Source organism: Meles meles, chromosome 12 (assembly GCF_922984935.1).
Source record: "Meles meles chromosome 12, mMelMel3.1 paternal haplotype, whole genome shotgun sequence".
Taxonomy (NCBI): Eukaryota; Metazoa; Chordata; class Mammalia; order Carnivora; family Mustelidae; genus Meles; species Meles meles.
Window position 1 is genome coordinate 27,738,039 of NC_060077.1, and position 12,232 is coordinate 27,750,270.

General features: G+C 43.7%; 1 protein-coding gene across 1 annotated transcript in view; it reads left to right on the forward strand.

Annotated features, from left to right (window-relative positions):
- Positions 1-12,232, forward strand: part of LOC123953863 — a 55,711-nt gene that overhangs the window by 23,009 nt on the left and 20,470 nt on the right. Inside the window, exon 2 of the mRNA XM_046024338.1 lies at positions 8,851-8,911. Within this exon, the coding sequence (XP_045880294.1) occupies positions 8,851-8,911 (61 nt within the window). The remainder of the gene's footprint in view (positions 1-8,850; positions 8,912-12,232) is intronic.

Consider the following 12,232-nt stretch of genomic DNA (forward strand, 5'->3'; position numbering starts at 1 on the left):
CCTGCATATTTTCAGACCACAATGCTCTGAAGCTAGAACTCAATCACAAGAAGAAAGCTGGAAAGAACCCAAATACATGGAGACTAAACAGCATCCTTCTAAAGAATGAATGGGTCAACCAGGAAATTAAAGAAGAATTGAAAAAATTCATGGAAACAAATGATAATGAAAACACAACAGTTCAAAATCTGTGGGACACAGCAAAGGCAGTCCTGAGAGGAAAATATATAGCGGTACAAGCCTTTCTCAAGAAACAAGAAAGGTCTCAAGTACACAACCTAACCCTACACGTAAAGGAGCTGGAGAAAGAACAAGAAAGAAACTCTAAACCCAGCAGGAGAAGAGAAATCATAAAGATCAGAGCAGAAATCAATGAACTAGAAACCAAAAAAACAATAGAAAAAATCAATGAAACTAGGAGCTGGTTCTTTGAAAGAATCAATAAGATTGATAACCCCTGGCCAGACTCATCAAAAAGAAAAGAGAAAGGACCCAAATCAATAAAATCATGAATGAAAGAGGAGAGATCACAACTAACACCAAAGAAATACAGACAATTATAAGAACATACTATGAGCAACTCTACGCCAACAAATTGGACAATCTGGAAGAAATGGATGCATTCCTAGAGACATATAAACTACCACAACTGAACCAGGAAGAAATAGAAAACCTGAACAGGCCCATAACCAGTAAGGAGATTGAAACAGTTATCAAAAATCTCCAAACAAACAAAAGCCCAGGGCCAGACGGCTTCCCAGGGGAATTCTACCAAACATTTAAAGAAGCACTAATTCCTATTCTCCTGAAACTGTTCCAAAAAATAGAAATGGAAGGAAAACTTCCAAACTCATTTTATGAGGCCAGCATCACCTTGATCCCAAAACCAGACAAGGATCCCACCAAAAAAGAGAACTACAGACCAATATCCTTGATGAACACAGACGCAAAAATTCTCGCCAAAATACTAGCCAATAGGATTCAACAGTACATTAAAAAGATTATTCACCACGATCAAGTGGGATTTATTCCAGGGCTGCAGGGTTGGTTCAACATCCGCAAATCAATCAATGTGATAGAACACATTAATAAAAGAAAGAGCAAGAACCATATGATACTCTCAATAGATGCTGAAAAAGCATTTGACAAAGTACAGCATCCCTTCCTGATCAAAACTCTTCAAAGTGTAGGGATAGAGGGCACATACCTCAATATTATCAAAGCCATCTATGAAAAACCCACAGCAAATATCATTCTCAATGGAGAAAAACTGAAAGCCTTTCCGCTAAGGTCAGGAACACGGCAGGGATGTCCATTATCACCACTGCTATTCAACATAGTACTAAAAGTCCTAGCCTCAGCAATCAGACAACAAAAAGAAATTAAAGGCATCCAAATTGGTAAAGAAGAAGTCAAACTATCACTCTTCGCAGATGATATGATACTATATGTGGAAAACCCAAAAGACTCCACTCCAAAACTGCTAGAACTTGTACAGGAATTCAGTAAAATGTCAGGATATAAAATCAATGCACAGAAATCAGTTGCATTTCTGTACACCAACAACAAGACTGAAGAAAGAGAAATTAAGGAGTCAATCCCATTTACAATTGCACCCAAAACTATAAGATACCTAGGAATAAACCTAACCAAAGAGGCTAAGAGTCTATACCTAGAAAATTATAAAGTACTCATGAAAGAAATTGAGGAAGACACAAAGAAATGGAAAAATGTTCCATGCTCCTGGATTGGAAGAATAAATATTGTGAAAATGTCCATGCTACCTAAAGCAATCTACACATTTAATGCAATCCCTATCAAAATACCATCCATTTTTTTCAAAGAAATGAACAAATAATCCTAAAATTTATATGGAACCAGAGAAGACCTCGAATAGCCAAAGGAATATTGAAAAAGAAAGCCAAAGTTGGTGGCATCACAATTCCGGACTTCAAGATCTATTACAAAGCTGTCATCATCAAGACAGCATGGTACTGGCACAAAAACAGACACATAGATCAGTGGAACAGAATAGAGAGCCCAGAAATCGACCCTCAACTCTATGGTCAACTCATCTTCGACAAAGCAGGAAAGAATGTCCAATGGAAAAAAGACAGCCTCTTCAATAAATGGTGCTGGGAAAATTGGACAGCCACATGCAGAAAAATGAAATTGGACCACTTCCTTACACCACACACGAAAATAGACTCCAAATGGATGAAGGACCTCAATGTGAGAAAAGAATCCATCAAAATCCTGGAGGAGAATATAGGCAGCAACCTCTTCGACCTCAGCCGTAGCAACATCTTCCTAGGAACAACGGCAAAGGCAAGGGAAGCAAGGGCAAAAATGAACTATTGGGATTTCATCAAGATCAAAAGCTTTTGCACAGCAAAGGAAACAGTTAACAAAACCAAAAGACAACTGAGAGAATGGGAGAAGATATTTGCAAACGACATATCAGATAAAGGGCTAGTATCCAAAATCTATAAGGAACTTAGCAAACTCAACACCCAAAGAACAAACAATCCAATCAAGAAATGGGCAGAGGACATGAACAGACATTTCTGCAAAGAAGACATCCAGATGGCCAACAGACACATGAAAAAGTGCTCCACGTCACTCGGCATCAGGGAAATACAAATCAAAACCACAATGAGATATCACCTCACACCAGTCAGAATGGCTAAAATTAACAAGTCAGGAAATGACAGATGCTGGCGAGGATGTGGAGAAAGGGGAACCCTCCTCCACTGTTGGTGGGAATGCAAGCTGGTCCAACCACTCTGGAAAACAGCATGGAGGTTCCTCAAAATGTTGAAAATAGAACTACCCTATGACCCAGCCATTGCACTACTGGGTATTTACCCTAAAGATACAAACATAGTGATCCGAAGGGGCACGTGTACCCGAATGTTTATAGCAGCAATGTCTACAATAGCCAAACTATGGAAAGAACCTAGATGTCCATCAACAGATGAATGGATAAAGAAGATGTGGTATATATACACAATGGAATACTCTGCAGCCATCAAAAGAAATGAAATCTTGCCATTTGCGACGACGTGGATGGGACTAGAGCGTATCATGCTTAGTGAAATAAGTCAACTGGAGAAAGACAACTATCATATGATCTCCCTGATATGAGGACATGGAGAAGCAACATGGGGGGGTAGGGGTATAGGAGAAGAATAAATGAAACAAGATGGGATTGGGAGTGAGCCAAACCATAAATGACTCTTAATCTCACAAAACAAACTGGGGGTTGCTGGGGGGAATTGGGATTGGGAGAGGGGGAGGGGGCTATGGACATTGGGGAGGGTATGTGCTATCGTGAGTGCTGTGAAGTGTGTAAACCTGGCGATTCACAGACCTGTACCCCTGGGGATAAAAATACATTATGTGTTTATTTTAAAAAAAAATTGGAAGGGGAGGCGAACCATAAGAGACTATGGACTCTGAAAAACAACCTGAGGGTTTTGAAGGGTCAGGGGTGGGAGGTTGTGGGAACAGGTGGTGGGTAATAGGGAGGGCACGTTTTGCATGGAGCACTGGGTGTTGTGCATAAAACAATGAATACTGTTAGGCTGAAAAAATAAATACAATGGAAAAAAAATTTAAAAAAATGGTTGAAATATATATTAAAGTAAGAGACATATATCTGAAACTCATTTTCTCACTGTAGCAAATCAGTGGAAGGAGCATAATCCAAAAGAAGTGTATCAGAAGTGAAAATGACAGGATGTTCTCATGCATGAACATAGCTGATAGTTGCACAAATGACTCAGTGACTGTGCCCCTAGGGTCATACTATCTCAGAAAAAATCTGCTTGATCAACAGGGAGGATTGGGACTGAGACCAGTTGTGTGCAGTCTCTCAATGATGAGGAAGGTGGAATGTGGGGGGCCAGATGTGAAGAGCCACTGAAGCATGTGTCAGGTGCCTGAACCAGGGAAAAGCTCCTGAGCTCCCAGTGCCAGTTTCCTGACAGTGGGAAAGGACAGTGAGGTCAGCAGACACACTTTATGGGACACAGTGATCTCTAGAGCACAGGGTCAGACTGCATCTACATGTCCTCCCAGATGCAAGCACGGCCCAGAGGGAGCTTTTGCTAGATTCATGCAGGAATACTCAGGACCCACAGGGGCTGCTGCTCTACCATCTCCCTGTGTGTGAGGGTTTCCTAGCATCCTGGGTGCTTCTCCCATCTCCAGCCAGGCCATCAATCTAGTCATTCTGCTCGAGCTGCCCAGGTCTGTACCATGGAAAAATGAATGGGACCCTGGTGTCTGGGGAATGCTCAGGTGTCGGGATGGACACCCTCAGAGATGCTTGCTGCTAACTATGATTTCCAAATGCACCCATGATGAAATCTGCAATAAGTGTGCAAGCCCTTTATTTACCAACATTTCAGTTGTTATTTTTGTATACATCTTCATTTTTTCCCAATGCTTTATAGTGATTTGTGGAAACGTATATCAATCGTGTTTTCAGCTTTCCAAGTCTTTCTTTTTTCTTGAGTTTAAATACTGATGCTTACCTCAACATTTGATAAAGATAGGAAAGTACCCATTGGTCCCTAAGGTATCTTGAGCATTAGTTTAATAACAACATCCTTTAGTAGGATTATTTTTTTTTCTGACATCAGTTGTGGCTCTCTAACACATTGGGAGACAGGAGAAGTATCCTGTAAGAATTATCAAACCAATGATTTACTACTGATTCCACAATGAACGTCAATCATAATTATAACTCATCTTGGGTTTAGCACCAGCACTGAAATTCATCCCTATTAACCCCTCTTAACTCCCTGGCACTCCTCCTAGCTACCAGACCTTTCTTCAAATTTCTAGCTCCTTGTACTCCTCTGCAGAGCACAAAGGGAAAGGGACTTGAAAATACACCTTGACTGTCACACCCACTTGTTCACACAGTGTCCTTTATTTATCTTTTTAATTTCATTAATTTATTTTTTTAAATGTGCTTTATGCCCATTGTAGGGGTTGAAGTCAGAACCCCCAGATCAAGCATCACATACTATATACACTGAGTCAGTCAGGCACACGGTATCTTTTTCATTTCTGATTATGAGTCACACTTGTCTCTATTTGTTATACCCAATGTGGCCACCAGTTGTTTCCAGACTTCATGGTGAAACTCTGACCTTTCCTCCTCAAAGGCTACAGTTACACTGATGGACTTCATGGAATAGACAGCTACTTAGAACCTTTGAGGCTGGCTTCTTTAGCCTGGTAGATCACTGAGTGTAGGGACACCAAGCCCTGATAGGCTTCCTCATTATAGGACCGAGTCAGAGGAGACCCTGTCCCTTAACCCCCAAGATGGGGGTCACTGAGATTCCCAGAGGACTCACTACTGGAGGAGTGATCACTAAGATCCATCAAGGAGACAATCAGGGTTGTCGCTTGGGAAGACAGAAAATGTCCCCATGCTGGGATGGATGGGATGAAGTAGAAGCAGGGCCAGGATATGGAGAACACACACATGTCCTCAGTCTCAGCCTTTCCAGAGAGGATAGTTGGGTTGAAGTTACTGGACATATGAAGGAGCTGATTTGGTGAAAGGTGCCATTACTGTCTCTCAGTGTCCCAGTCACCCTGCAGTCATTGGTCTATGCGAGGTCCCAGCTTACGGCTCTTTCACATTCTCCTGCAGGGGATAGCAGGGTGACACTGGGGCAGGGACAGAGAGGAAGGTGATTTGCATGAAGCACCTTCTCTTCTTAATGTGTCTGGGAGGCAAGAAAAGGCCCAAGGACACCCAACTGCAGAACAGGCAACTGAGGTGGCCACATTCTGTGAGGTTCCCCACCATGGCCTGTATTGTGCTTCTTCTTGGGCTCCTTGCTTATGGATCAGGTCAGGGGAGTAGGCTCTGCATCCTTGAAGGGCACATAAAATCAAAGTCTCAGGGTGACTTGTCTCCCATAACAACAACACCTGTCTCTCCTCTTGGTTGTAGGAGCAGGATCTCAGGCTGTGGTGATCCAGGAGCCATCACTGTCAGTGTCTCCAGGAGGAACAGTCACATTCACCTGTGCCTCTAGTACTGGTTCAGTACTAGTACTGGTTCAGTCCCTATGGGTAACTCTGCTGGCTGATACCAGCAGACCCAAGGTCAACCTCCTCACATTATTTTCTACAACACAAATATGCTGACCCTCAGGGGTCCCTAGACACTTCTCTGGATCCATATTTGGGAACAAAGCTGCCCTCATCATCTCAGGGGCCTAGCCTGAGGATGAGGCTGACTATTACTGTCTGTTTTATGGGAGCAGTTATAATTACACAGTAATTTAAATAAATGTGTAAATGTAACAAAACAAACAAAACAAAAACCTCTTCATGGACTCAGAATGGCTTAGCCTTAGAGGTAGGAGAGAAAGCGAGGGGGTAGATAGTTAACATCGGTATAGGAAGGGAAACTCCCTGGCCCCACTCTCTTCTCCAGTGGTCTCTAGTCACATGCCCCAATCTTGACTTTCCCAGAGTGTGTCCATCTCTCCAGTGTGACTCCCCTCATTCTCAAACCTGGAATTCCTCTCTTTCTCTGTTTATGATGGGGAGGACACTCAGGTCTGTAATATACTCACAAACAGTGAGATTCAGTGAGCTCACTGTTCCCTGTGACATGCTTCTTATTCAAATGACATTAACAAACATCTCCTCATTCAGTAATTTGATGACGGAGACCAAAGCCTATTGAACATTTCTTCATCTGGACACACATGAGCTGGATCCATAGCCCATCTGCTGTTCTGCTCCACATGCCAGATGCTTCCAGCCAGTGTGCAGTAAAGAATATGAAAGAAAAGAAGTGTTTGGAAAAGACCAACTGTGGATTCTGTATGAGATAATTAATTCCTGCCTAATATCCATATCCCACACTTTTTATTTCTTCTAATTTGGGTCATCACTTCATTAACTGTGGCAGTGTTTACCTTATTAATAGTACAATTTAAAATTTTCTTGTCAAGTTTATAACAAATATGTGGTATATTTGTATTTTTTTTAAATTTTGGAAATCATGTACCTTTTAAGGAATTAGAAGATCAATTTGTATCAGGAACTTGGGTCACAGCACGGGCATAGCCCATGGGTGTTTGTAAACTGACAGTGAGCAGAATCTTAGTCCTGCCGCCAAAGTAATTTCCATCCAGAGCTGAGGTTTTGCCAATGGACAGTACAGGGCACTAAGTGCCTTCTCCAGCTTCTGTTCAGTGGGGGCACCCTGATCTGTAATCCCTAAATCTCACCAGGCTGAGGAATTGGCATCCACGTGTACTGGTGGGGACTAAGAAGCCATGTTCCCTCTGGCTGGGCAGAGTGTCCTGCTCACTAGTCTGTGGAAGATCCCAGCAGTTGCTTCCTGCCTGGTTACTCCCAGGGGACACACTCTGAGTCTCCCCTTAGACTCTGGTCTGTCTAGGATCCAAGCTAGACAGCAGCTCATGCTCAGGTTTGAATGGATTATCCAGTGGGAAAAAGTTCATATGAGCAGCCTTCCCCTTTTCACCACTGGAACTGACAAAAGAGGCTTAGTCACACAACCCTAGATTAGCACTCAGAACACCTCTGTCCTCATGGCACTCCTGTCCTCCTCATGCTCCCCTCCACCTGCACATAAAAAGGCACAGACAGGCTTCAGAGAATTGAGTTTGATATGTGCCTCCATCAGATGATAGGAAGGAACTAGAGAGAATGTGGTTGTCCAAGGGGACTGCTGGTGATAGATCACTGGGGATGGAGCTGGTGTGGGAAGGAGATGCTGTAGCTATAGGCCTGACTCCTGGAAGGAGACATGGAAGGGAGGATTAGGTAACAGAGTCTGGGACTACAGGTCTGCATGTCAGCAAGAATGAGGAAGGTCCTGGGGCCCCGGAGGCATTAGAGGAGTCTTCTTGAGTCCATGTGTTCCTATCACCAATGAAGGGCAATGGGCTTGTCAGTTACATTGTGTCCTTCCTGGAGGTTCTTCTTGGGGGGACAATGATGACTGCACTTCCAGGGCCAACACAAATGGCCTTTGCTGCTGTCTGCCATCCTCAGGACAAAGGCTGTGCTCTCCTTCTTCTGCTTCTTCATCCACATGGACCCTAAATTATGTCAAGCTGAGGTGTCTCAGGGCTTTAAAGGCTTTGTTCCTTGCATATCTCTGCAGGAATAGAGGCCACTGCCTCTGCCCCAAGCCACTTGCCTGGGAGGGAAGGAAAGCCACCCCTTTTACCAGTCACTGCATCTGGGAACATGATGCAATCCTCAGGGTGTGGAGTATCAATCACTGAGCTCCGTTTGTCTCTGATTTTTTTCTAACACCTCTCCACCCTGTCGAACCATGCTTACCATGTGACACAGGGCAACACAGACATCACCAGCTCCCCCCCACCCCGCACATACGCTGCCACCCGACATCACCCATGTCAGTCAGGGTGTCCCTATGTCTTTGGGTATCAATCTTCATCCACAAAACATTCTGGACCATCCTTCCCTCTCCAATGGCCTACGATCCTGTCAGTCACCTCCACGTGTCCCACCAAGGGTGATGTGACATTTCTCCCTTCCCTTTCCCTGAAGACTGATGTCCCCAGTCGAGTCTGTGTCCAGGGACCCTTCCACCAATAGAGCAATTCTTCTCATCTCTGGGCTGCAGCCTGAGGACAGGGCTGACTATTACTGTGCTGTAGGTCACTGGACTGGGAGCAGATACACTCATTCACAGTCTCTCAGATAATGAGGTAGTGAAAGAAGAACGCCTTTGTACAAAATTCATGGCTCTGAGTACATTTTTACTGAGAAAATTAAGAAGTGGCACATGTGTCTTTTTTCAAGGGTCCTGGGTCCAGTCTATGCTGACTCAGCTGCCTTCAGTGTCTGGGGCCCTGGGTCAGAGGTCACAATTTTCTGCACTGGAAGCAACACCAACATCAGGGATGGTTATTCTGTGAGTTGGTACCAAGAGCTCCCAGGAACGACCCCCAAGCTCCTTAATTTACTTTCACAGGTCCCATATCCATTCTCTGGCACTAAGCCTGGAAGACCTGTACACTAACCATCACTGGCCTCCAGGTTGAGGAAAAGGCTGATTGTGACGACTTGGTGTGGGACAGGGTTCTCAGTGCTCACTCAGTTCTTTAGTCTGTGGGAAACCAAGTCCAATTCTAATTACTCCTCTGCAAAGGGCATAAAGAGCCATGCTCCTGGCTGCTTAGCTCAGCCTGTGATTCTGCTCATTCTTTTGTGATGCTCTGGGTCTATGTTCAACCATGGATACTGTCTGGGAGTGAAGGTTCTTTTTGTCTCTTCTGTTCCCAGAGTCAGCCAGACCAACCATTCCTTCACAAAGAGTCTCACAAAGGAAGTAGAAAGTCCTTGTCATCATGAACTGAAGCAATTTACTTCTCAGCTCCTGTGCATTCAGTAATCTTCTTCTGATTTTCCCAAAAACAAAACATTCAGTGGGCTCTCAGCTTCACATTGGGCCTCAGCACCACCTCTGCCTGGCTTGATGGATATGCCAGCTCTGTTTGAATCTGGAATCAGGATTAGCTTAGCTTTAACCAGATGACCAGTTTGTTTATTTTCTGATGTTTCAGGAAATACATAAAATGATGCCAAACTAACAAATAAATAAACAAAACAAAAATAAAAGCAAACATCTTTCCAGAGAAACACTTGCATGTGAATGTTTATAGAAACTTTATTCATAACACCAAACATGAAAGCAACTGAAAATCTGCACACTGAATTTTATACCAGCTTTTTGTATAATGACCAAAACTTAAGGTAGCAAAGATTTCCTCTGATATGTGGTACCTTCATAGAGTTGCATATTTGTCAAAATCTAAAAGAAAGTAATTCTTGAATCAAAAATATACATGAACTTTAAATACACATTTCTTAGGGAAGAAAAATGTATAAATGAATATGACCACCTCTTTTGAGCATTGACAATTTCTGTTTTCTTTTCCCTTTTGTTCCAACATGTGAAAACTAACTTTGCTCTTCTCTTCAATCTTAGCTCCTGAAAAGTCCCAGGTCTTGAGAATCTCACACTTTTATGTGTTTTATAGGGATCCCAATGTCCACAGTGTTGTACAATTCTTGACAGCATTCTCTTCTACGTTGATGAACTCATATAAGGATAGTTAAAACGGGCATTAGCATTTGTTTAACTGGGGGTGAGCACAGGGCCTCCAGCAGACATCTCTATCACTGCTTATGATAATGACCCATTTCTGGTAATTAACCTCAGGACACTGAGGACACTGCTGGTGAACATGTAGCCAGTTGGGAGCTCTGTGCATCTCCCTGTGCAGTGCAAGGGACCCTAGCTAGGGGACACCCCTTGGCTTCAAGGCTGGTGGGAGGATAGGCTACTGCCTATGCTCCCTGGTGAGATCCAGCAGCCTCATGCCCTCAGAGCCTGGCAGAGGCTCCTGCACAGGAATCCTGTGGGTTTTCCCAAAGCTGCTCTCTCCACCCGCACCTGGATCCTACTCAGACCAGGCTCTGCCCTCATTATCCTGTTTTTAGGTACCATCTCATGCTCCTGGATCACTGACAAGGTGGGGTCTGAGAGAGTCTGTACGAAGGATGTGTGTGAAAATTTTCATAGACCATCATTTCATTTCTCTGGGGACAGTAGAGAGGATAAGAAAATCCCGAGGAAGCCCAGACGCACACTGGAGACCAGGGACTGAGCTGCCATGGCCTGGATACCTGTTCTCCTAATATTTCTCTCTCTCTGGTCAGGTAGGGATAAACTCAGATTTCTGGGGAGCTTCCCCTCAATATTAGACTTTGAGATGCAGAAACTCTGGCTTAAATTCCGCATCACCTGTGAGTTTCTGTGCTTGCAGTTTCCCCTGTCCCAGACTGTATTGATGCAGCTGACATGTTTCTCTGCATCCTGGGAAAAGAGCCAGATTCACCTCCACCCTGAGCAGTGTCTTCAGTGCAGGTACATACAGGATGTTTTTACACCAGCAGAAGCCAGGAGGCCTTCACAGTATTTGATGAGGTTCTGCTCAGACTCAGATAAGCACTAGGAATCCAGGATCTCCAGGCACTTCTCTGAATCCAAAGTTATCTCAGTTAATGCAGGGTTTCTGCTCATCCCTGGAATGCAGCCTGAGAATGGGTCTCACTATCACTGTAATACATGGTTGGACCACATTACACTGACACAGTGTTCCACAATCATAGGGTAGTGAGATTAAACCATCACATAATCCCTTTGCCTGGAGCCATCATCCCTTCTCTGCCTGACACCAAGACTACCTCAGGGTGACATTTGTGGTGACTTCTGCAGCCACAACTCACTTTTCTCAGAACAGCAATCTGACCTGCCATACCCTATCCTTGTAACCTTAGACTGACCCACCGCCAGGGTATCTTACCATGCTCCAGTTTGCACTGGCAGAAAGTACCACCTCAGAGACACAAGTACTACCATTGGAGATGCTGGAGGTGCAAAAAGTGTTTGGTTCTGAAAATGCTTAACTCAAATCTAGGGGGCAATCTTGAAAGTTCAACTTCTGGATGCTCAATCTGCATTTTGAAATACAAACCTGACCTGCAGGAAAAAAATGATACTCTTCTACCTCAGGGAACCATCATAATTAACAATAAAACTTAAAAATATCATTTATTGTGTTATCAGAAACAAGTTATAGTCAAACATGAAAAATCTGAAATTCTCTTTAAATGAGAAGTATAAAATATTCCTTAGATAAATTAATGAAGACCTAAATAAATAGACATCTTTACTTATTTATGGTCAGAATACTCAGCATTGATTATCCCCAAACTTCTTATTAAACTCATCACTATGATTTGGTGAAATGCACTTACAATAACCAGGAGGGAAATATCAGGAAGGGCATAGAAAGTGTGAGGGCAGATATAAATGATGACAGATCCCTGGGAAAACACAGCTCTATTTCCATTTTACCAGAGGTCTGAAGTACTGGAGGGAAACGAATTTGATGTGAGGTTAGGGGAAACCAGTCAAGGAGTGAGAAGAGATCCTCCCTTCCCTCCCAGACTCCTGTGCTCAGAGCTGGCTGAGGCTCACTGTGTCCTATGGATAAGGCATAAGATGTGAGATGCTCTGTGAGGACACCGTCCCAGGGGGAAATAAGGCAGACCTGGCCAGAGGCACTCATAGCTACATGAGCCTTCTGTTGTAAAGTGAGGAAGAGAAGGGTCA